Below are 27,041 nucleotides of genomic sequence, written 5' to 3'. Positions count from 1 at the left end.
ACTTCAAAATAGCTGGGACTACAGGCATGTGCCACCATACCTGGCTAATTTTGTATTTTTAGTAGAGACAGGGTTTCACCATGTGGCCAGGCTGGTCTCCAACTCCTGACTTCAGGTAATCCACCTGCCTTGGATTACAGGTATAAGCCACTGCACCCAGCCTATGCCTTAATTTTTTAAATAAGCCTTATTTTTACAATAAACTGACTTTTATATTAGTAGTCAGTATGTTCATTTTCTTTAGGGAGCTATTTAGTATGTTTTTAAAATAAATATTACAAAGTCAAAAAGAACAGTTTGACATTATAGAAAGCGAGGAGAAAGCAGGTCTTCTACACATTCTATTCATCCCAATAGTGAGAGAGGATGGTGGGTACACGGCCCCAGGGGGACTATTGGGGTCTCCAGTGAGCATTTTCACACTACAGCCCACCCAACACATCAGATTCTCATAGATTCTGCCAGTGGAGCATGGCCCAATCTTTTGAGAAAGGCATCATTACTAACAGATGTGTTTCATTATTTCATATTTCACAGGCAAGCTGGGATAGAACTAAGGCCAAGAACTAGCAAGATACAGTGCAGCAGCATACTAAACAGTGACTCATCTAAAAACACTCCTTATCTGTGTTTTTCAGAGTGTCGATTACAACCTATTATTAATTACTAAGCTATAAAATCAATACAGTGAGTCTCAATCATCTTTTAAAAATAGAATACAATAGAATATATCAAGAGTGCATTGCGGCCGGGCGCAGTGGCTCACGCCTGTAATCCTAGCACTTTGGGAGGATGAGGTGGGTGTATCACCTGAGGTCAGGAGTTCGAGACCAGCCTGGTCAACCTGGTGAAACTCTGTCTCTACTAAAAATACAAAAATTAGCTGGGCGTGGTGGTGTGCACCTGTAATCCCAGCTACCGGGAGGCTGAGGCAGGAGAATCACTTGAACCAGGGAGGTGGAGATTGCAGTGAGCCAAGATCACGCCATTGCACTCCATCCTGGGCGACAGGCTGAGACTCTGCCTCCAAAAAAAAAAAAAGAAAAAGAAAAGAAAAGAAGAATGCACTGCACACAGTAAGAGTAAAGGTAGTTCATTAAATTTTCATTCCAACTTCATATGGGTGTGTGCATGTATAACCTTGCTGTAAAATCTGCACTTACTTTAAATCACGGTCAGAAATGTTTGAATACCAAAAAGATGTAATCAACTGAAACCAGAATAGAACAGGTTCTACCAGACAAATGATCTAGTTTCCGCAATAAATAAAGGGCATGAAAAAGAATGGGCGCAAGGAAACTTTTATAGATTAAGACAGACTTATAGGCCAGGCATAGTAGCTCTTGCCTGTAATCCCAGCACTTTGGGAGGTCAAGGTAGGATTGCTTGAGCCCAGGAGTTTGAGACCAGCTTGGGCAACAAAGTGAGGCCCTGTCTTTATGAAAAAATGAAAAAAAAAAAATTAACCAGGCCTGGTGGTGCACACCTGTAGTCCCAGCTACTCAGGAGGCTGAGGTAGAAGGATCACTTGAACCTGGGAGGTCAAGGCTGCAGAGAGCTGTGATCACACCATAAAAAGAGAAAGATTTATATATCAACCAAAATGCAATGTGTGGCAGACCTTGATTGGATAGGGATTTTTTAAAAAACTATAGAAAAGACATATTTGAGATTATCAAGTAAATTTAAACATGGGATAGATAATATAGTCAGATGCCACATAATGGCATTCAGGTTAACGACAGACTGCATATACCATGGTGTGCCCATAAGATTATAATGGAGCTGAAAAATTTCTGTGACCTAGAGACATCATGACATCATAGTCCATACATTACTCAGGTGTTTATGGTGACAACTGTGTAAACACACCTACTGCACTGCCAGTCATATAAAATCTAGCCCATACAATTATATACAGTACATAATACTTGATAATAATAAACAACTGTTACTGGTTTATGTATTTACTATACCACGTTTTTTATCGTTATTTTAGAGTATACTCCTACTTATTAAAAAAAATAACTGTAAAACAGCCTCAGGCAGGTCCTTCAGGAGTTATTCCAGAAGAAGGCATTGTTGTAAGAGATGACAGCTCCAAGCATGGTATTGCCCCTGAAGACCTTCCAGGAGAACAGGAGGTGAAGGACAGAGATATTGATGATCCTGACCCTATGTAGGCCTAGACTAATGTATATGTTGTGTCTTAGTTTAAAGAAAAAAAAAATTTAAAGAGTAAAAAATAAACTTCAAAATTTTTCAATAGAAAAAATCTTGGCTGAGCGCAGTAGCTCACACCTGTAATCCTAGCACTCTGGCAAGCTGAGGTGGGAGGATCGATTGAGGCCAGGAGTTTGAGACCAGCCTGGGCAACATAGTAAGACCATGTCTCCATTTTATAAATAAAAAAAATTAGGCCAGGCGCAGTTGCTCACACCTGTAAACCCAGCACTTTGGGAGGCAGAGGCAGGCGGATTGCTTGAGCTCAGGAGGGCAAGACTAGCCTGGGCAACGTGGTGAAACTCCGTCTCTACTAAAAATACAAAAATTAATCAGGTATGGTGGTACACGCCTGTTGTGCCAGCTACTCAGGAGGCTGAGGCAGGAAAAATGCCTGAACCCAGGAGGCAGAGGCTGCAGTGAGCCAAGATGGCACCACTGCACTCCAGTCTGGGTAACAGAGACTCCATCTCTACAAAAACTAAAAAATAAATTAGCTGGTACAGTGGCTCATGCCTGTAGTCCCAGTACTCAGGGGCTGAGGTTGGAGAATCCTTTGAGCTCAGGACTTTGAGGCTGCAGTGAGCTATGATTATGCCACTGTATGTCTCTTAAGCCAAGTGTGATTACAACAGTCAAAAAGGTTTTAATTTTTTTAAGTTCATAAAATAAAAACATTACAATAAGCTATGGTTAATTTATTATGGAGGAAAAATACTTTTAATAAATTTAGTATAGCCTAAGTGTACAGTGTTTATAAAGTCTACAGTAGTGTATAGTAATGTCCGAGGCCTTCAAATCAACTCACCACCCACTCAGTGACTCCCCTGGGGCAAAAACTTCCAGTCCTGTAAGCTCCATTCATGGTAAGTGCCCCACACTTACCATTTTTTAAAATCTTTTATACTGTATTTTTACTGTACCTTTTCAATGTCTAGATATGTTTATATATACAAATACTTACCATTGTGTTAAAACTGCCTACAGTATTCAGTGTAGTCACATTCTGTATTCAGTACTGCAGTATTCAATATGGCAACACTTCTTTTTAGAGACAGGGTCTCACTATGTTGCCTAGGCTGGAGTGCAGTGGCTATTCACAGGTGCAATCATTGCACACAATAGCCTTGAACTCCTAGGCTCAAGCAATCCTTTTGTACAGGTTTGTAGCCTAGAAGCAGAAGGCCATATCACATAGCCTCAGTGTGTACTAGGCTATTTTTGTCTAAGTATACCCTATGATCACACAACAAAATTGTCTAATGACACATTTCTTAGGACATATCACTATCACTAAGCAGGCCTGACTATATATGATATTAAAGATTTATTGTCCGTTTTGTCAGTCATGATAATAGAATTATGGTTTTAAAAACTACCTCATCTGGGCCAGGCACGGTGGCTCATGCCTGTAATCCCAGCACTTTTGGAGGCCGAGGTGGGCGGATCACGAGGTCAGGAATTCAAGACCAGCCTGACCAACATGGTGAAACCCCACCCTACTAAAAAATACAAAAATTAGCTGGGTGTGGTGGCCCGCATCTGTAATCCCAACTACTCAGGAGACTGAGCCAGGAGAACTGCTTGAACCCGGAGGCAGAGGTTGTAGTGAGCTGAGATTGTGCCATGCCATTGAACTCCAGCCTGGGTGACAGAGCAAGACTCCATCTCAAACAACAACAACAACAACAACAACAACAACAACAACAACAAAACCTCATCTGTTCACTACATATACTGAACTACTTATTATACTTATGATATACTCAGATCTGCTTTGAGGCATTGACAATTGTTGTAAGTGGGTGAGAGGTACTCGAGTGCTTATAAATCTCTACTTTGGTTTAAATTTTCCGTAATAAAAAAAAAATCTTCAAAACAGTGTGAAATCCTGGGCCAGGCATGGTAGCTCACACCTGTAATCCCAGCACTTTCGGAGGCTGAGGCAGGTGGATTACCTGAGGTCAGGAGTTCGAGACTGGCCTAGTCAACATGGCAAAACCCCATGTCTACTAAAAATACAAAAATCAGCCAGACGCAGGAGCGGGCATCTGTAGCCCCAGGTACTCGGAAGGCTGAATCACTTGAACGCAGGAGGTGGAGGTTACAGTGAGCTGAGATTATGCCACTGCACTCCAGGAGGAGTGACAGAATGAGACTCCATCTCAAAAATAAATAAATAAAATTCAAAGTTAAAATCTACTATTTTAGGTAACAAACTAGGCAACAAACCTCATTTTTTAATTTTTTATTTTTTAATTTAATTTAATTTTTTTTTTTTGAGACAGAGTCTTGCTCTGTCGCCCAGGCTGGAGTGCAATGGCCAGATCTCAGCTGACTGCAAGCTCTGCCTCCCAGGTTTACACCATTCTCCTGCCTCAGCCTCCCGAGTAGCTGGGACTACAGGCGCTCGCCACCTCGCCCAGCTAGTTTTTTGTATTTTTTAGTAGAGATGGGGTTTCACCGTGTTAGCCAGGATGGTCTCGATCTCCTGACCTCATGATCCACCCGCCTTGGCCTCCCAAAGTGCTGGGATTACAGGCTTGAGCCACAGCGCCCGGCCTTTTTTTTTTTTTTTTTTTTTTTTTTTAAAGAAACAGGGTCTCGCTCTGCCGCCCAGGCTGGAAAATCAGTAGCAAGATCATAGCTCACTGCAGCCTAGAAATCCTGGGCACAAGGAATCCTTCTGCCTTGGCCTCCCAAAGTACTGAGATTACAGGCATAAGCCACTGCACCTGGCCAGAAAGGAATCTTTTTTTTTTTTTTTTTGAGACGGAGTCTCGTCCTGTTGCCCAGGCTGGAGCGCAATGGTGCAATCTTGGCTCACTTCAACCTCCATCTCCCAGGTTCAAGTGATTCTCCTGCCTCAGCTTCCCAATTAGCTGGGATTACAGGTACACACCACCACGTCTGGCTAATTTTTTTATCTTTTAGTAGAGACAGGGTTTTACTGACGTGTCCTCCAAAAGTGCTGGGATTACAGGCGTGAGCCCCCGCGCCCAGCCCTAAAGGAACCTTTTTAATCTAGACGAATCACTTCTCAACAATCAAGAGACCAAATCAAACAAAAGAATAAATAAATAAAACTCAGGATCAAAATGAAAATATTAAAAATATATGTTCAAATCTTTAAGTCACTTCAAAGGACTATGTCCCTATTTACGAGCAAATATCTTTTAACTGGGATTGTTGTGAATTTAACTCACTTCTTACAGATCTGGATTTTCAAGAAATGAAATGAGATTGTATATACTTTTCCAAATGACACCTGCCTGGCTCTTTTGTAACAGTGAATGAAGAGTCTATGAAACTAAGCTCATGACAGGTGAGAGAAGCAATCAAGAAGCATTTCAATGCCATTTCAGTTGGAAAAACAGACAATCTGAGCCCCAGGACATGCAAGATTATACTAAGGGTGAGTGAGTTAAGAATAAACTTTTTTTTGACTCACGCCTATAATCCCAGTACTTTGGGGAGGCTGATGTGGGTGGATCACAAGGTCAGGAGATCGAGACCATCCTGGCTAACATGGTGAAATTCCATCTCTACTAAAAAAATACAAAAAAATTGCCGGGCATGGTAGCAGGCGCCTGTAGTCTCAGCTACTCGGGAGGCTGAGGCAGGAGAATGGCGTGAACCCGGGAGGCGGAGCTTGCAGTGAGTGGAGATCGCGCCACTGCACTCCAGCCTGGGCGACAGAGCTAGACTCCATGTCAAAAAAAAAAAAAAAGAATAAACTTTTTTTTTTTTTTCAGGACAGGGTCTCACTATGTCGCCCAGGCTGGAGTGCGGTGGCTATTCACAGGTACAATCATTGCACACAAGAGCCTCAAACTCCCAGGCTCAAGCAACCTCCTACCTCAGCCTCCCAAGTACCTGGGATTACACCACTGTGCCCAGCTTTAAAGTAAACATTTTAATCAAAGTCTAAAGATAAGATCAGGGCTTAATATAAATAGAATTGATTAGGATTAAGGAATGATTAAGGAGAAAAGAGTGAAATGATATCTAAAGTTTTACTTCTTTTTAAACTTGTTACACAAATAACTGGACATAGACCATGAATTAAGAAATTAATTTAGGTCAGGCACAATGACCCATGCCTGCAATCCTAACACTTTGGGAGGCCAAGGCGGGTAGACTGCTTGAGCTGAAAAATTCAAGATCAGCCTGGGCAACATGGCAAAACCCTGCCTCTATTAAAAATACAAAAATTAGCTGGGCGTGGTGGTGTGCACTTGTCATCCCAGCTACTCAGGAGGCTGAGGCGGGAGGATGGGTTGAGCCCAGGAGGCGTGTTGCAGTGAGTTGAGATCATACCACTGCACTCCAGACCGGGCAACAGAGCCAGATTCTGTTTTTTTTTTTAAAAAAAAAAAAAAAGGCCGGGCGCGGTGGCTCACACCTGTAATCCCAGCACTTTGGGAGGCCGAGGCGGGTGGATCACGAGGTCAGGAGATCAAGACCATCCTAGCTAACACAGTGAAACCCCACCTCTACTAAAAATACAAAAAATTAGCCGGGCGTGGTGACGGGCATCTGTAGTCGCAGCTACTCGGAAGGCTAAGGCAGGAGAATGGCGTGAACCTGGGAGGCGGAGCTTGCAGTGAGCCAAGATCACGCCACTGCACTCTAGCCTGGGCAACAGTGCAAGACTCCGTCTCAAAAAACAAACAAAAACAAAACAAACAAAAAAATTCAGTTTAATAATGAAGCATGACATAAGGTAACAGGTATCACAATTTGTTTATATAATAAATTTCTGACTTACTATCATATATATCATATATGCATACACATAGCTGTTAAAGTACAATATTTACTTGTGAACACAAAGTAAAATATCATAGAGCATACTATACTTTGAAGAGTCAATACTTTCCCAAATCAAATGAAAAATTCATACCATTATTCATACTTAGGCCTAATGTCTAAGCAAGCAGTTCATTTGGACAAACCTATTGCTCTAATGGAAACTTCATCAAGTTTATGGTCTCCAGCTGTTCCAGGTCTAAAGAATACGATACCTCCTTTACAGTAATTAAGTAATGACTGAGGAAAAGGACTCAGTGAAGGAAGGGATCCTTTCATTCGAATCTAAAAGTAAAGAATAAGCAAATATGTTAATTACCAGCACTATAAATCACTTTTAAAGAAACTATAAAAGAATCAGGCAGGTAAGATGAACCACACGGAAAACACAGCACATGAAATCAGCTACATTTTCAGAAACTTACAAATTTAATTCAGGAAAGTCACTAGCTTGTTATCTCAAAAAAAAAAAAAAAAAAAAAAGGTTCTAAGTAAATCATTTGCACGCTCTTGTCACAATTTTGCCTGTATAAGAAGAATTTAATGCTATTTGTCCCTGGCTTTCCTCACTAGCATAGCAAAGAAAATAAAGAAATATAAGAATCTTAACCTTATCCCAAATAAAGCTGTGTACAGTAACTAAAACAAATACAAAAAGTTTATGCCTACATACATAACTTTTAAAAAAACTAATCTATAAATGGCAGAATTAGAAAGACACCATTTGGCAACCCCTAATAATGACTCTAGGCAAGGATCATTAGTAAATGCTAACAGAGTAAAAAGCTGATGGGTTGACGGGGATACGTGATAGAGGGTGTGACATGATCCAAACTCTATCTCCCCATCCCTAAAAGTAAAATAAGCAAACACATGTGCCACGTGCAACAGAGAAGCGCACAATACTTATGAAAGATTCATTTCTAAAAAAATTTGCGGCGAAGTGCGGTGGATCACGCCTGTAATCCCAGCACTTTAGGGAGGCTGAGGTGGGCAGATCACTTAAGGTCAGAAGTTTGAGACCAGCCCAGCCAACATGGTGAAACCCCATCTCTACTAAAAACACAAAAATTAGTTGGGCAAGGTGGCAGGCACCTGTAGTCCCAGTTACTCAGGAGGCTGAGGCAGGAGAATCGCTTAAACTCGGGAGCCGGAGGTTGCAGTGAGCCAAGACCATGCCACTGCACCCAGCCTGGGCAACAGAGTGAGATGCTGTCTCAAAAAAGAAAAAAAAAGAAAAAAGAAAATTTGAACCTCAATCTATTTAAACCTCTCTGCCTCAATGAGCACAGATTAATGACCAGGTTACAGGGGGGAAAAAAAAAAAAGAGAAACAAGGTAAACGACATTAAATGAAGAAATGATCAGATAAATGTAGAATATGGTGCAGGAAAAATTACCTAGTTTTTTTTTTTTTTTTAATCAAGAATAAAAAGAGAGGGAGCTTCTACAGATAACAGTCTGATTTAAATATACTTGGAGATGATAAAATTTATTTCCACGTTTCAGGAAAGGGCTCTAAGAGACTTACACCTGGGAAAGAAGCATTAACAGAAGGCTTGCAATTGATTTTCCCCTGCTAGTCACTTCCAGAAAGACACAATCTAATCAAATCTCTAGGGAAGCATGCTAATGACAGACTTCTTGTCAAATACATTAATGGCATTTACTACCAGGATGGTACTAAGAGGTAGAGAGAGAGAGAGAGAGAGAGAGAGAGTGAGCCAGCAAAGAAATGGGGGACCTCAGTTCTATAGCCACATGCAACTGAATTCTGGAACAATCTGAATGCACCTGGAAACAGATGTTCCCCTAGCACCTCTAGAAAGGGATGTAGCCCCGCTGCCACCTTGATTGGCCTTGTGAGACTCTAAGCAGAGACCTAGCTGAACCACCCTGTGGTGGTTCTGATGCACAGAACCTGTGGGATATTAAATGGGTGCTATTTTAACCTGCTAAATTTGTGTTAATTTGTTAGGGAGAAAAGTAATATGGTTCAGAATCTTTGTTTCAGCACCATTTTTTAATTGAGCTATAACTCACATAACATCAAAGTTATCTTTTAAAAGTGTACAATTAGTGGTTTTTCGTATACTCACAAAGTTAGGCAACCATCAACACTGTCTAATTCCAGGTCATTTTCTTTTTTTTTTTTTTGAGACAGAGTCTCGCTCTGCCACCCAGGCTAGAGTGCGGTGGCACTGCAAGCTCCGCCTCCTGGGTTCACACCATTCTCCTGCCTCAGCCTCCCGAGTAGCTGGGACTACAGGTGCCCACCACTACACCTGGCTAATTTTTTGTATTTTTAGTAGAGATGGGGTTTCACCGTGCTAGCCAGGATGGTCTCAATCTCCTGACCTGTGATCCACTCACCTCGGCCTCCCAAAGCGCTGGGATTATAGGCATGAGCCACCACACCCGGCCCTCTTTTTTTTTTTTTTTTGAGACAGAGTCTCACTCTGTCACCAGGGCTGGAGTCCAGTGGTACAATCTCGGCTCACTGCAACCTCTGCCTCCCTAGTTCAAGCGATTCTCCTGCCTCAGCCTCCCGAGTAGCTGGGATTATAGATGCCTGCCACCACGCCTGGCCTATTTTTGTATTTTTAGTAGAGACAGGGTTTCACCATGTGGGCCAGGATGGTCTTGATCTCTCAACCTCGTGATCCACCTGCCTCGGGCTCCCAAAGTGCTGGGATTACAGGCGTGAGCCACCGCACCCGGCCAATTCCAGGTCATTTTCATCACCCCAAAAAGAAAAACAAAAGCAGTCACTGTCCACTTCCTCCTCTCCCTAACCCCTGGCAACCAACCACTATCTACTTTCAGTTTCCATTGTGATGCCAAAATATAAAATGAGTACAGTTTTAATTTATATTTTTACAGAAACTATATCCAAATTTCACAAACTTTCTTTTTCTCTAAAAAAGGGTAATTTTCAAAAATACTTTTAGATAACTTCTCAAAGTCTCTCCAAAGGTTCCTACTAAAAATAATTATATTGTTTTTAGGCTGAATTAAACACATTTGGAGATGATGAAATTTATTTCCACATTTTCGAGAGAGACAGCAGGCATATAAAGGACTTAGAGCTGGATAAAGAGACCTACCAGGTGTCCTAGCTGGCTGGAAATCTGATAAGAATGAAGTGACAGCTCAGCTAAAGTCAGTAAAGGAGGGGATGAACACCTGGGAATCAAACTGAATTGCACATCTCAGAAAATAGCAAGTGGGAGACCCTGACTAGTGGAGGCTACTGGATGGAAACAGACGAGAATGAACTATAACTTTCCATTCTCTGAACCCACAGAAGCCCCCACAGAACGCATGCAACACCTCAAGGAAAACTGGGAGAAAGCCCTGGACTGAGTTTCAGTCTTTAATGAAATGATGGAGAAAAAAGTAACTCTAATTCCCTGGAATTCACAGACTAGATTACACTATCTTTTGCCAGACAGGGTGGAGCTAAGCTACAGACCCAGTTCAGAGTCCTTAGGACCTTTCAACAGGAAAAATCTGGTCTGTTTAGTTTGTTTATGAATAAACCTGAAATTTATGGATTTATAGGGCACGACTCCTTGGGAAAATGTAACAATTATAAAAACAATAATATAAATATTAGTATATTTCAGTTAACACAGCACGTAAATGACTTAAGATATTTCCATACCTTCTGCATGACTTTTCTTGCCCACCTCAACTGCAAGATATACCACTGTGCCACAGGAAAAGAACATCGAGCCGCCCGGAAAAGCAGGAGAACACGCTGAAGGATTCCAGATACCTTCTGGCGATTATTTTTTTCAGCTTTTAAAAGAAGATCATCACCATCTTCCTGAGGAAAATAAAACAATCCATTTTAGTGGCTAGTAATAAGAAAATTTAGAATGGTAAAGTAAAAATAAAGACAGGCTGATGAGGCTGGGCACAGTGGCTCACGTCTGTAATCCCAGCACTTTGGAAGGCCGAAGCAGGAGGATTGCTTAAGCTCAGGAGTTGAAGGCTGAAGTGAGCCAAGACTGTACCACTGTACTCAAACCTGGGCCACACAGTAGCACCCTGTCTCAAAAAAAAGAAAAAAAAAATGATAGGCTAATGATGCTCACTGCTTCTCAAACTAGAATGTTCCTGGGGATTTATAAAGGAAATTCTGAGGCACAGGCTCTGAGATTTCAACTATGGCTATTTCTAGAATCAAGAAAAGTTTATCTCCCCTCAACATAAATGGATAAGCTGACCCTTGTTCCCAGTCTTACCCTAGAACAGTTAAAGCCCGCCACTCCAGACTCCATTGGTGGAATGTTAGAGAGGTCCATCTAAGCAGAATCCCTTTTCTCTTCCTCTGCTGGGAAGAATCCTACTTATATTTCAATGTCACTTCCTCTGTGAAGCCCATCCCTCTGTGCTACAAGAGCACTTTGTTCACACTTCTACTGTAGCTTTCACCAATTAATTACATATCAATTTATACCTGTATCTCACTGTACTCAGAACTACCAAGAGGAAGGAAGGGCCTTGCCATTTGTCTACGTATGGCCACAGTAAGTACGCACTCAAGTCTGATACATAGTAGGAACCAATAAATGTTTGTTGAATAAATGCTATTCAAACCAGTAGCTAAAGATTATTTTCCCAGATAATGAGATAATGTGAGCATTGTAAACATCTGCTTCCCCAACATCCTTCTTCCCTGCCCACTTCTTTACAGTACTCAGTTTTTGAGTATCTGCCCATCTCCTACACGGCTCATATGATTGAGGGAAAGCTCATCCCACCTCAAAGAAGGCTCTATTCACGGGCCAAGCAGTACCCTGTGTTAAGCCTAGCCAGAGTGACTATTTGAAGGACAGGCATGTGACCTAAGACAGTCTCAGTAAGAGTGAATCTCAATCCTCCTGCTTGGAATGCTGGGACAGAAATAATTTTGCCACTTTTCTTTGTCTCAATCCCTGTGCCCATGGACATGGACAAGGCATCGTTAGAAGCCGTTAGCGGCCATCCTGCTCCCACAAGGGGAGCTAGTCTTCAGGTGAAGATGACACCTCAAAAAACAAACTAGAGCGAAAGACAGAGCCCAAGTCTTTGGTAACATAACTAAATCAGAAATCTGCCCTACCACTAGGCTTCTTCATTATGTGAGCCAATAAATGCCTTTATTGTTTAAACCGTTTTGACCAAGTGTTCTATTACTTGCAACACAAGGGGTTCTAACTGATACATAGTGACATTTAGAAGAAATCTTACCAAGGAGAATTGCTTTAATAAAAAAGAATAAAATGAAGCACTACTAAAGATAGTAACCACTCAAACTACTCGAACTATTATCTGCATAGGCTATCCAAAAAACTTTAAATGTCATTTCACATTTCTAAACGAATTACTAAAGACTCAGATGCAAGAGGAAAGATGAATTATTGAGAAATGCCATGGACATTTTATTCCTTCCATTTGTAAAATCAACAAGTAAAATGTTTTAGACTATTGAAATATAACCAAACAGAACAAATGAGAAATTAAAAACTAGAGGTAGAAGTTGCCAATATTGAAACAGGAGGTAGTAAAAAAATAACACCCAGAACTACTTCAAAGTGTTAATCAAATACTTAAAAATCTAAATGTAATTTACAATAACATTTTAAATCTTAAAACCAGCTAATTATAATGTGATGATTTTTTAATAAGAGCAGAGAAAAAGTTTGAGAGGAATATAGTATTTATAATATAGAACTATCAATTGAATAGTGCAGGGAAAAACAAACAAAACCTTTTAAACCAAAGTCAAAAATAAGTTCTTTCTTTTCTTTTTTGAGAGAGAGTTTTGCTCTGTCACCCAGGCTGGAGTGCAGTGGTGCGATTTCAACTCACTGCAACCTCTGCCTCCTGGGCTCAAGTCATCCTCCCACCTCAGCCTACTGAGTAGCTGAGACTACAGGTGCATGCCATGATGCCCAGCTAATTTTTGTATATTTTATAGAGACAGGGTTTCACCATGTTGCCTAGGCTGGTCTCAAACTCCTTGACTCAAGCAATCTTCCCGCCTTGGCCTCCCAAGTTCTGGGATTACAGGTATGAGCCACTATGCCCAGCCGAGTCTTTCAAAAAAGGCAAACACAAAGAGATAAATAAGAGACTGAAATAATGTATGGCTTCTAATTCTGACACTCATTATTTCATTTGTTACCCTAAACAAATGCCTAATTTTTAAAAGTCTGGATATTAAGATTGTGCTATATTGTTAAAATAATTTTTTTGAGACGGAGTTTTGTTCTTGTTGCCCAGGCTGGAGTGCAATGGCATAATCTCAGCTCACCGCAGCCTCTGACTCCTGGGTTCAAGCGATTCTCCTGCCTCAGCCTCCCAAGTAGCTGAGTTTACAGGCATGCGCTACCACATCCAGTTAATTTTGTATTTAAAATACAAAAATCCTAGGCTCAAGTGTTTCTCCCACCTTAGTTAGCTTCCCAAGTAGTTGGGAACTACAGGCGTGTACCATCATGCCTGGCTAATTAGTAGAGACGGGGCTTCTCCATGTTGGTCAGGCTGGTCTCAAACTCCAGACCTCAGGTGATCTGCCTGCCTCTGCCTCCCAAAGTGCTGGGATTACAGGCATAAGCCACCACACCCACCCTATTGTTACAATAATTTTAACATTTATTGAATAATTACTATATGTCCCAGGTCCTGAGCTAGCAGATTTTACAGGATATCTCAATCCTCACAAAAATGCCATGAGAGGTAGTATTATCATCTGCATTTTACAGATAAGGAAACTTAAACAGTAGTTTAGTATACTCCCTAAGATTATACAATTAGTGAACAGCAAAGCTGGGATCTAAGTTTGTCTTTAGAGCTTGAATTTTTAACCTGATGATTATTATCAAGTTAATTATTTTAAAAACTCGACAAAATCAACTTTAAATTAATGAAAAAGTTAATGCTATAAGCTTACTTCACTAAGAATAGCTGGCTGGGGACAGTACAATGGAGGAGCTGGAAGATATAAGCCAAATGGCACTAAGCCCCACAGTCTTTTACTGAAGTCCTTGGCAGAGTCTATCAGAAGTTGAAATGTCTCCGAAAGAATATCTGCATCAGCCATAACTGATGCTTTCAGTACTTCTTGTACTGAACCAAATAGCAGATTTGCATCTTCCTCTTCAATGGGATCTATCAAATACAAAAATTTGGTAAAATAGTTAAAGTTTGTATTAAACTTCTTATCCATTTTGTAGCAAAAAATTTCAAATCTAAAAACATTCCTTGTCAAGAATGAACATATTGGTTGACATACAAACATCCAAACTTACAGACAGAAATTACAAACTATCTTGTTACTTTAAGATTATAGATAAGAACATGAGACATTTTTATACAAGATATTATAGAAACAACTATACAATAAAAATATTCTTAGGATGTAGTTCTGAGTCAAAAATAATTGAAAAATATTAATGGGAAAAGAATGTCAAGAAAGACACCAAAATAATATACAAGATTATATGAGAGTAACTTTTTCCTTTTATTTATTTATTTATTTTTTTGAGATGGAGTCTCACTCTGTCACCCAGGCTGGAGTCACTCTGTCACCCAGGCTGGAGTGTGAAGTGCAGTGGCAGGATCTCGGCTCACTGCAACCTCTGCCTCCCAGGTTCTACCAATTCTCCCACCTAAGCCTCCTGAGTAGCTGGGATTACAGGCACCCACCATCCAGGCTAACTTTTGTATTTTTAGTAGAGATGAGGTTTCACTATGTTGGCCAGGCTGGTCTCGAACCCCTGATCTCAGGTGATCCATCCAGCCTCCCAAAGTCCTGGGATTACAGGCATAAGCCACCGTGCCTGGCCAATTTTCCTTTTCTTAATAGTACATTATAGTACTTTTGTAACAATAAGTTAATAAAAATGACTTATGAAATAAACAGGAAAACACAAAATAGTCATGCATATATTACGGCTTCAACTATGCGAATATCTATACACATGTGGGCATGTCCCAGAAGGCAAAATGCAGGGAGATGTGGTGGTAGGACTGGAAACTCAGGGATTTTTCTACTATGACATATTTTAAGCATACTGTAAAATACAGAATATATGAAAGTATAGAGTATGTCAAACACTTATGTGCTGACTTCTCATCCTTGTCTGATAGGAACATTTTTGCTATATTTAACTTAGGTAGCCACTATCCAGCATTTGGTGTGGACATAATGGAATTTCAATTAAATATACGTTGTCTTTCTGTTCTGTGTGTTCTACAAAGCTTCTCTTTCATATTTTTCAAATCTGTGTCCCTATCTATTTTGTATATATTTATCTTTATTTCTTTATATATTTTATAGATATATAGATACATAAATATAGCTCAGATTTATCTTTTCCAGTTCACAAATTTGCTCCTAAATTGGTCGAGTAACTTTAACCATCTATTGAAGTTTTTGGTTTCAAATCAGGTTGAGACATAATTTACATTCTATATTCATCCTTTTTAAAGTATACAGTTCAATAAAATTAAACAAATCTATACTGGCTTGTAATAATATTTCCATCACTCCAAAAAGTTATCTGATGCTTCTTTGTAGTCAATTCCTCTTTTACTCTCAGGCAACCCCAATCTGTTTTCTGCTCCTATAGTTTTGTTTTTTATAGAATGCCACAGAAATGGAATCATACGGTATGTAGTCTTCATTTCTGACTTCTTTCAGGACTTCTTACCATGACGGTTCTGTGATTCATCTATGTTGTCACATGTTATCAGTAATTTGTTCCTCTTCATTATTTGTTATTCCATTTTAAAGATATATTTGAATTTGCTTATCCATCCACCAGTTGACAAACATTTGAGGTGTTTCCAAATTTTGGCTATTATGAAAAAGTTGCTATAAACATTCATGTATGGATATTTGTTTTGTTTCATTTTTTGAGACAAGGATCTCACTATGTCACCCAGGTTGGAGTGCAGTGACACAATCATGGCTCACTGCAGACTTGACCTCCTAGGCTCAAGTGATTCTCCCACCTTAGTTAGCTTCCCAAGTAGCTGGGAACTACAGGCGTGTACCATCATGCCTGGCCAGTTTTTGTATTTTCTGTAGAGACAGGGTTTTGTCATATTGCCCAAGCTGGTCTCAAACTCCTGGGCTCAAGTGATCTGCTGGGCTTAGCCTCCCGAAGCACTGAGATTACAGGCGTGAGCCACTGAGCCTGGCTTCATGTATAGATACTTGAATGGGCCTGTTTCTATTTCTCTTTAATGGAATGGAATTCATTCAAGAGCAGCTAAAGAGAAAGAAATGGAACGCTCTGAGTTTTTATTTGCTTTTTGTTTCTGACCTCTGGCAATTCGCCTTACTTTCTTTAAAGCCTGGCCTTTAAGTGATATTTTTTGTATTTTATCTAGAAACACATTTTATCTACATATTTATTGTGGAAGACTTTTCAGATCATTTAAAACAACATATTGAGGGGTGGAGCAAGATGGCCGAATAGGAACAGCTCCAGTCTCCAACTCCCAGCGCGAGCGACACAGAAGACCAGTGATTTCTGCATTTTCGACTGAGGTACTGGGTTCATCTCACTGGGGAGTGCCGGACAATCGGTGCTGGTCAGCTGCTGCAGCCCGACCAGCGAGAGATGAAGCAGGGCTAGGCATCACCTCACCTGGGAAGCCCAAGGGGGAAGGGAATCCCTTTACCTAGCCAGGGGAACTGAGACACACAACACCTGGAAAATCGGGTAACTCCCACCCCAATACTGCGCTTTAAGCAAACAGGCACACCAGGAGATTATATCCCACACTTGGCAGGGAGGGTCCCACGTCCACGGAGCCTCCCTCATTGCTAGCACAGCAGTCTGCCATCTAACCGCAAGGCAGCAGCGAGGCTGGGGGAGGGGCGCCCGCCATTGCTGAGGCTTAAGTAGGTAAACAAAGCCGCTGGGAAGCTCGAACTGGGTGGAGCTCACAGCAGCTCAAGGAAACCTGCCTGTCTCTGTAGATGTCACCTCTGGGGACAGGGCACAGCTAAACAACAACAAAAGCAGCAGAAACCTCTGCAGACGCAAACAACTCTGTCTGACAGCTTTGAAGAGAGCAGTGGATCTTCCAACACGGAGGCTGAGATCTGAGAAGGGACAGACTGTCTGCTCAAGTGGGTCCCTGACCCCTGAGTAGCCTAACTGGGAGACATCACCCACTAGGGGCAGTCTGACACCCCACACCTCACAGGGTGGAGTACACCCCTGAGAGGAAGCTTCCAAAGCAAGAATCAGACAGGTACACTCGCTGTTCAGCAATATTCTATCTTCTGCAGCCTCTGCTGCTGATACCCAGGCAAACAGGGTCTGGAGTGGACCTCAAGCAATCTCCAACAGACCTACAGCTGAGGGCCCTGACTGTTAGAAGGAAAACTATCAAAAAGGAAGGACACCTACACCAAAACCCCATCAGTACGTCACCATCATCAAAGACCAGAGGCAGATAAAACCACAAAGATGGGGAAAAAGCAGGGCAGAAAAACTGGAAATTCAAAAAATAAGAGCGCATCTCCCCCGGCAAAGGAGCGCAGCTCATCGCCAGCAACGGATCAAAGCTGGACGGAGAATGACTTTGACGAGATGAGAGAAGAAGGCTTCAGTCCATCAAACTTCTCAGAGCTAAAGGAGGAATTATGTACCCAGCACAAAGAAACTAAAAATCTTGAAAAAAAAAGTGGAAGAATTGATAGCTAGAGTAATTAATGCAGAGAAGGTCATAAATGAAATGAAAGATATGAAAACCATGACACGAGAAATACGTGACAAATGCACAAGCTTCAGTAACCAACTCGATCAACTGGAAGAAAGAGTATCAGCGATTGAGGATCAAATGAATGAAATGAAGCGAGAGAGAAACCAAAAGAAAAAAGAAGAAAAAGAAATGAACAAAGCCTGCAAGAAGTATGGGATTATGTAAAAAGGCCAAATCTACGTCTGATTGGGGTGCCTGAAAGTGAGGGGGAAAATGGAACCAAGTTGGAAAACACTCTTCAGGATATCATCCAGGAGAACTTCCCCAACCTAGTAGGGCAGGCCAACATTCAAATCCAGGAAATCCAGAGAACGCCACAAAGATACTCCTCGAGAAGAGCAACTCTAAGACACATAATTGCCAGATTCACCAAAGTTGAAATGAAAGAAAAAATCTTAAGGGCAGCCAGAGAGAAAGGTCGGGTTACCCACAAAGGGAAGCCCATCAGACTAACAGCAGATCTCTCGGCAGAAACTCTACAAGCCAGAAGAGAGTGGGGGCCAATATTCAACATTCTTAAAGAAAAGAATTTTAAACCCAGAATTTCATATCCAGCCAAACTAAGTTTCATAAGTGAAGGAGAAATAAAATCCTTTACAGATAAGCAAATGCTTAGAGATTTTGTCACCACTAGGCCTGCCTTACAAGAGACCCTGAAGGAAACACTAAACATGGAAAGGAACAACCGGTACCAGCCATTGCAAAAACATGCCAAAATGTAAAGACCATCGAGGCTAGGAAGAAACTGCATCAACTAACGAGCAAAATAACCAGTTAATATCATAATGGCAGGATCAAGTTCACACATAACAATATTAACCTTAAATGTAAATGGACTAAATGCTCCAATTAAAAGACACAGACTGGCAAACTGGATAAAGAATCAAGACCCATCAGTCTGCTGTATTCAGGAGACCCATCTCACACGCAGAGACATACATAGGCTCAAAATAAAGGGATGGAGGAAGATTTACCAAGCAAATGGAGAACAAAAAAATGCAGGGGTTGCAATACTAGTCTCTGATAAAACAGACTTTAAACCATCAAAGATCAAAAGAGACAAAGAAGGCCATTACATAATGGTAAAGGGATCAATTCAAAAGGAAGAGCTAACTATCCTAAATATATATGCACCCAATACAGAAACACCCAGATTCATAAAGCAAGTCCTTAGAGACTTACAAAGAGACTTAGACTCCCATACAATAATAATGGGAGACTTCAACACCCCACTGTCAACATTAGACAGATCAACGAGACAGAAAGTTAACAAGGATATCCAGGAATTGAACTCATCTCTGCAGCAAGCAGACCTAATAGACATCTATAGAACTGTCCACCCCAAATCAACAGAATATACATTCTTCTCAGCACCACATAGCACTTATTCCAAAATTGACCACATAATTGGAAGTAAAGCACTCCTCAGCAAATGTACAAGAACAGAAATTATAACAAACTGTCTCTCAGACCACAGTGCAATCAAACTAGAACTCAGGACTAAGAAACTCAATCAAAACCGCTCAACTACATGGAAACTGAACAACCTGCTCCTGAATGACTACTGGGTACATAACGAAATGAAGGCAGAAATAAAGATGTTCTTTGAAACCAATGAGAACAAAGATACAACATACCAGAATCTCTGGGACACATTTAAAGCAGTGTGTAGAGGGAAATTTATCGCACTAAATGCCCACAAGAGAAAGCAGGAAAGATCTAAAATTGACACTCTAACATCACAATTAAAAGAACTAGAGAAGCAAGAGCAAACACATTCGAAAGATAGCAGAAGGCAAGAAATAACTAAGATCAGAGCAGAACTGAAGGAGATAGAGAAACAAAAAACCCTCCAAAAAATCAATGAATCCAGGAGTTGGTTTTTTGAAAAGATCAACAAAATTGACAGACCGCTAGCAAGACTAATAAAGAAGAAAAGAGAGAAGAATCAAATAGATGCAATAAAAAATGATAAAGGGGATATCACCACCGACCCCACAGAAATACAAACTACCATCAGAGAATACTATAAATACCTCTACGCAAATAAACTAGAAAATCTAGAGGAAATGGATAATTTCCTGGACACTTACACTCTTCCAAGACTAAACCAGGAGGAAGTTGAATCCCCGAATAGACCAATAGCAGGCTCTGAAATTGAGGCAATAATTAATAGTCTACCAACAAAAAAAGTCCAGGACCAGATGGATTCACAGCTGAATTCTACCAGAGGTACAAGGAGGAGCTGGTACCATTCCTTCTGAAACTATTCCAATCAATAGAAAAAGAGGGAATCCTCCCTAACTCAGTTTATGAGGCCAACATCATCCTGATACCAAAGCCTGGCAGAGACACAACAAAAACAGAGAATTTTAGACCAATATCCCTGATGAACATCGATGCAAAAATCCTCAATAAAATACTGGCAAACCGGATTCAGCAGCACATCAAAAAGCTTATCCACCATGATCAAGTGGGCTTCATCCCTGGGATGCAAGGCTGGTTCAACATTCGCAAATCAATAAACATAATCCAGCATATCAACAGAACCAAAGAAAAGAACCACATGATCATCTCAATAGATGCAGAAAAGGCTTTTGACAAAATTCAACAGCCCTTCATGCTAAAAATGCTCAATAAATTCGGTATTGATGGAACGTACTTCAAAATAATAAGAGCTATTTATGACAAACCCACAGCCAATATCATACTGAATGGGCAAAAACTGGAAAAATTCCCTTTGAAAACTGGCACAAGACAGGGATGCCCTCTCTCACCACTCCTATTCAACATAGTGTTGGAAGTTCTGGCTAGGGCAATCAGGCAAGAGAAAGAAATCAAGGGGATTCAGTTAGGAAAAGAAGAAGTCAAATTGTCCCTCTTTGCAGATGACATGATTGTATATTTAGAAAATCCCATTGTCTCAGCCCAAAATCTCCTTAAGCTGATAAGCAACTTCAGCAAAGTCTCAGGATACAAAATTAATGTGCAAAAATCACAAGCATTCGTATACACCAGTAACAGACAAACAGAGAGCCAAATCATGAATGACCTTCCATTCACAATTGCTTCAAAGAGAATAAAATACCTAGGAATCCAACTTACAAGGGATGTAAAGGACCTCTTCAAGGAGAACTACAAACCACTGTTCAGTGAAATAAAAGAGGACACAAACAAATGGAAGAACATACCATGCTCATGGATAGGAAGAATCAATATCGTGAAAATGGCCATACTGCCCAAGGTTATTTATAGATTCAATGCCATCCCCATCAAGCTACCAATGAGTTTCTTCACAGAATTGGAAAAAACTGCTTTAAAGTTCATATGGAACCAAAAAAGAGCCCGCATCTCCAAGACAATCCTAAGTCAAAAGAACAAAGCTGGAGGCATCACGCTACCTGACTTCAAACTATACTACAAGGATACAGTAACCAAAACAGCATGGTACTGGTACCAAAACAGAGATATAGACCAATGGAACAGAACAGAGTCCTCAGAAATAATACCACACATCTACAGCCATCTGATCTTTGACAAACCTGAGAGAAACAAGAAATGGGGAAAGGATTCCCTATTTAATAAATGGTGCTGGGAAAATTGGCTAGCCATAAGTAGAAAGCTGAAACTGGATCCTTTCCTTACTCCTTATACGAAAATTAATTCAAGATGGATTAGAGACTTAAATGTTAGACCTAATACCATAAAAACCCTAGAGGAAAACCTAGGTAGTACCATTGAGGACATAGGCATGGGCAAAGACTTCACGTCTAAAACACCAAAAGCAATGGCAGCAAAAGCCAAAATTGACAAATGGGATCTCATTAAACTAAAGAGCTTCTGCACAGCAAAAGAAACTACCATCAGAGTGAACAGGCAACCTACAGAATGGGAGAAAATTTTTGCAATCTACTCATCTGACAAAGGGCTAATATCCAGAACCTACAAAGAACCCAAACAAATTTACAAGAAAAAAACAAACAACCCCATCAAAAAGTGGGCAAAGGATATGAACAGACATTTCTCAAAAGAAGACATTCATACAGCCAACAGACACATGAAAAAATGCTCATCATCACTGGCCATCAGAGAAATGCAAATCAAAACCACAATGAGATACCATCTCACACCAGTTAGAATGGCGATCATTAAAAAGTCAGGAAACAGGCCGGGCGCGGTGGCTAAAGCCTGTAATCCCAGCACTTTGGGAGGCCGAGACGGGCGGATCACGAGGTCAGGAGATCGAGACCATCCTGGCTAACACAGTGAAACCCCTTCTCTATTAAGAAATACAAAAAACTAGCCGAGCGAGGTGGCGGGCGCCTCTAGTCCCAGCTACTCGGGAGGCTGAGGCCGGAGAATGGTGTGAACCCGGGAGGCGGAGCTTGCAATGAGCTGAGATCCGGCCACTGCACTCCAGCCTGGGTGACAGAGGGAAACTCCGTCTCAAAAAAAAAAAAAAAAAAGTCAGGAAACAACAGGTGCTGGAGAAGATGTGGAGAAATAGGAACACTTTTACACTGTTGGTGGGATTGTAAACTAGTTCAACCATTATGGAAAACAGTATGGCGATTCCTCAAGGATCTAGAACTAGATGTACCATATGACCCAGCCATTCCATTACTGGGTATATACCCAAACGATTATAAATCATGCTGCTATAAAGACACATGCACACGTATGTTTATTGCGGCACTATTCACAATAGCAAAGACTTGGAATCAACCCAAATGTCCATCAGTGACAGACTGGATTAAGAAAATGTGGCACATATACACCATGGAATATTATGCAGCCATAAAAAAGGATGAGTTTGTGTCCTTTGTAGGGACATGGATGCAGCTGGAAACCATCATTCTTAGCAAACTATCACAAGAACAGAAAACCAAACACCGCATGTTCTCACTCATAGGTGGGAACTGAACAACGAGATCACCTGGACTTGGGAAGGGGGACATCACACACCGGGGCCTATCATGGGGAGGGGGGAGGGGGGAGGGATTGCATTGGGAGTTATACCTGATGTAAATGACGAGTTGATGGGTGCTGACGAGTTGATGGGTGCAGCACACCAACATGGCACAAGTATATATATGTAACAAACCTGCACGTTATGCACATGTACCCTACAACTTAAAGTATAATAATAATAATAAATAAATAAATAAAACAACATATTGCCAAAACTCATAGTTCAGACTGGGGATGTCTTAGTCCCTTCTTTAAAATCCAACTTTCAAATAGTAACATCTTTTCATTAATTAAAATAAGGAAAAGTTTATAGTCAGATTTCCAAGTATTATAGGTTCTCGCAAAACAGAAACATTGTAAGTTTTAGGAATCTAGAGTTAGAAGTTTCACTCCTTACTGGAGCAAAGCACCAATAAAAACAGAAGGGCCTCACAGTTGTCCTGGTTTTACATTAAATATATGACATTAAATGACTGATTTCATTACTTTTTATCTAAATTTCTCCAACGGTAAAACAGATAAATTTTATAGGATTCCTGTGTGAATCTATGTAATACATGTAATATTCTATCATTTTTAATTGTTTAATACCATTTTGAACTTTTCAAATTAAAAAAAAATCTATAATTTATGCACTAGGTGAGAGTTGAAATAAATCACTCCTAAGTACCCTTCCAGGCTTGAGATTCTACAGCTCCAAAAGAAAATGATATAAATGAAGCGAAATATAATTAGTATAAAGGCATGTAGGAAGGCTACTCTCAAACATAGTCTCTGGGGTGGCCTTGCTGTGCAGGAGTCAGAGAGCTGTAACACTGCAGCATCAAGAAAGCTACTTTAGTATTTAAAAAAAAAAAAAAAAAAAAAAAAAAGGTATGTATGGAAAATCAGAAAATCTTTCAGTTATCAACCCTTGTATCATGAGCTGGCATCAGTTTTGGGTATTCCCATGGTTAAGTATAAATATCATACTTTCATTTTTTGGCTGGGCGCAGTGGCTAACATCTGTAATCCCAACACTTTGGGAGGCCAAGGCGGGCAGATCACCTGAGGTCAGGAGTTCGAGACCAGCCTGGCCAACATGGTGAAACCCTGTCTCTACTAAAAATACAAAAATTAGCCAGACGTGGTGGTCCACACCTGTAATCCCAGCTACTCGGGAAGCTGAAGCAGGAGAATTGCTTGAATCCAGGAGGCAGAGGTTGCAGTGAGCCAAGATCACGCCACTGCACTCCTGCCTGGGTGGCAGAGTGAGACTCCATCTCAAAAAATAGTAATAATAAAATAAAAATAAATATCATGCTTTCATTTTTGATAAGTTTATTTCAAAGTGTTAATACATTTGTAGACATGTATAAGCTTTTTAAGGTATCATAAGGTTTATATTAATCTGACACGAGTCAGACCATACATACATAACATACCTGTAAACTGTTTATATTTTGAGTGCAGTTCATTTTTTGCTTCCAAAGAGGCTGGTTGACCTAAAAAACACTGCAGTTTTTCCTGAAAAATCTGTGCTGGAGTCATACGTAGTGGTAGATTCAGACTCTTTTTCTCGGACCTGAAATGACATTAAATTAAGGGAAATGAATCCAAATTTTGAAAAAAAGGAAAGGTTTCACACATCAAGGACTAAACATGAAAGTTTCAGAAAATGGAATTTACTTTTTTATCTATCATACATGTAAAAAAGATATATTCAAGGAAATATTGTATTAAGACCCTCCACGATTATGATCCTAATATATTCCCCCATTCTTATTTTTAATTGCTACCCTAAATACGGGCTTTACTAACACATAAGTGTACTAAATAAATGGTTTCTGTTTGTTTTGAGACAGGATCTCACTCTGTTGCCCAGGCTAAGGTGTAATGACATGATCACAGCTTACTGCGGCCTTGACCTCCTGAGCTCAAGTGATCTTCCCACATCAGCCTTCCAAGTAGTTGGGACCACAGGCACGAATCATCGCACCTGGCTATTAATAAAAGTTTTAACACAAATAAGTAAGCCACTGAACTGTTCAATACAGTAACCACTAACTACATGTGGCTATTTAAATTTAAATTAACTAAAATTAAATTGAAAAATCTAATTCCTTGGTCTCACTAGCTGCATTTCAATAGTTACTTGTGGTGAGTGGCTACCATACTGGACAACACATTTCCATTACTAAAGAATGTTCCATTGAACAATGCTGAACTAAGGATTCCACATAAAATGTAAATACCAGCAAAAAGAGAAATATAAAATACATAGTTCAATCATACCATATCTTAAAATTGCCTAAAATTCCATACCTCATGAAATTGCTATCACGTTTACAGAACAGCTGGAAAGCCACACCAATTGAAGCAGACACCTTCCAGTCTCCAAGTTTATATGCCAACCACACAGCCTCTGGAACCAGGCCACCAATAAATAGTAATTCGAGTGCATATTCAACTGTCCACACATTAGAGAGATTTTGATCTCTAACGACGCTGGCCACCTTAGAGTGTTGCAGAGGAATAAGTCGAAAGGACTGCTCTGTGAGTAAATTTTAAAAAATGGATTATTACAATTACATCCGAACTCATGATTCCTTACATAGGTATATTTATCTCTTCAATCAGTATTTTCTACAAAAAACCACCAGGAAGATACATACAAAACGGGCTAGAGTAATACTCAACATGCCCTAGAACACTTTTAACACTGACAAATGTGCCTCATTCGTGGGTCATGAAACAAATGCCAACATTATTTTTAAAATGAAACAAAAGAGAGAAAAAAACAGAATAGAAAGTATAGACAATAAAGGTAAATACTGTTTAATGAAACTTTTGTGTCAGGTAATATGCAAATACATACAAAAAACATTTATATCTACTATACTATTGGTACACAATGTACAATTTATTACCGTGACATGGGTCACAATGTGTAGTTTATTACTGTGGGACACTAAGAAATACATGCTTATTTCTCATACTAGATTATGAAATGCAGAAGGCAGAGACTACATTTTATCTGATTTTGTGTTACCCACAGCGTTATGCAATAAAAAACTAAGTTGAGGTAACAATGAAAGATATTAAGTGTCAATATTAGTGTTAATTACGAAGTAGAAAAGTGTGATTTTCAGTAATTCTGACTAAATAATAAGATTGCTATCCGGCCTGTGATTTAATACTAAAGGATAATATTTCCCCTGGCCTTCTATCCCTTTCCCTAATTGAAGTAACTTGATAAAGCAACTTAAAAATACGATAAAAGAAATGTTATTAAAAAATATATGTTGATGGGATTTTTACTCATTCTCTCAAAATAAGTCATAAATAGTATTCATGAGCTTCTCTGTTCCTTGAAATGGTTAGTTTCTCACATGACCTACACAGGCTATGTCTACAGCAAGAACTAACATTTTAGCTCTCTGACAAACACACCTGGAAAACCAAAAAAGTTTTCAACCACTTGGATGTCTGATTTTGCATAAGCAAAGGAGCCAGGATACTGGCTAAATTTTTCCTATTTTTATTCACTACTAGCAAGGTAATATACTATTAAAATAACTTGAATAATTTAATTTTCTGAAAATTTTACTACTTTCACACAGTAAAAAGGTTCACTACTTTTTAAAATATCACACCAAATAAGCAACTCAAATCCCTAGAAAAATTCTGATTAGAAAAATTAACATGAAATGTATATGCATCCTGAAACATTGACAGAACATAGGAGTTTGAACACATAGTTCAAAATCCATGGTTCTATGACTGATTATATTTGCTGACCACTTGTTGCCGTCCTTATTAAACTTCTAATTATATTTTAACTAGTACTACTCTAACCTAGGTGTGCCTTGTACATACATGTGTATCTGTTCATGTCTACTCTTGCTTAAAGCCCTCCAACAGATTCCCATGATACTTAAAATTAAGATTTCTTAACATGGCTTACACCATCTGGCCCTTTTACTGAATGCAACTCATATCACTCTCCACTTCCTCCTCTAGTTTTTTTTGTTTGCTTTGGGGGTTTTTTTGTTGTTGTTTTGGTTTTGTTCTGTTTTGTTTGAGACAGTCTTGATCTGTCACCCAAGTTGTAGTGTAATTGCACGATCTCACTGCAACCTCTGCCATCCCGGCTCAAGCAATCCTCCTGCCTCAGCCTCCCAAGTGACTGGGAATCTCAAGTACATGTCACCATGCCGGGCTAATTTTTGTATGTCTTGTAGAGGCAGGGTTTCACAATGTTGCCCAGGCTGATC

The 27,041-nt window shown here is 40.0% G+C and overlaps 1 protein-coding gene across 12 annotated transcripts in view; it reads right to left on the bottom strand.

Annotated features, from left to right (window-relative positions):
* Positions 1-27,041, bottom strand: part of CPLANE1 (ciliogenesis and planar polarity effector complex subunit 1) — a 155,502-nt gene that overhangs the window by 83,503 nt on the left and 44,958 nt on the right. For all 12 annotated transcript variants that reach the window (XR_012092790.1, XR_490029.3, XR_005238041.2 and 9 more), the window contains exons 17-21: positions 25,090-25,318; positions 24,210-24,349; positions 13,982-14,199; positions 10,703-10,867; positions 7,182-7,320 (exon numbers count right to left, since the gene is read on the bottom strand). Coding sequence is in view for 8 of the 12 variants with exons in the window: in XM_073014793.1 (XP_072870894.1) it covers positions 7,182-7,320; positions 10,703-10,867; positions 13,982-14,199; positions 24,210-24,349; positions 25,090-25,318 (891 nt within the window). In the remaining 4 variants the exon portion in view is untranslated. The remainder of the gene's footprint in view (positions 1-7,181; positions 7,321-10,702; positions 10,868-13,981; positions 14,200-24,209; positions 24,350-25,089; positions 25,319-27,041) is intronic.

Source organism: Chlorocebus sabaeus, chromosome 4, assembly GCF_047675955.1.
Source record: "Chlorocebus sabaeus isolate Y175 chromosome 4, mChlSab1.0.hap1, whole genome shotgun sequence".
NCBI classification, from domain to species: Eukaryota; Metazoa; Chordata; class Mammalia; order Primates; family Cercopithecidae; genus Chlorocebus; species Chlorocebus sabaeus.
The sequence above is the reverse complement of the archived record's forward strand: the minus strand, read 5'-3'. Positions and strand labels throughout refer to the sequence as shown.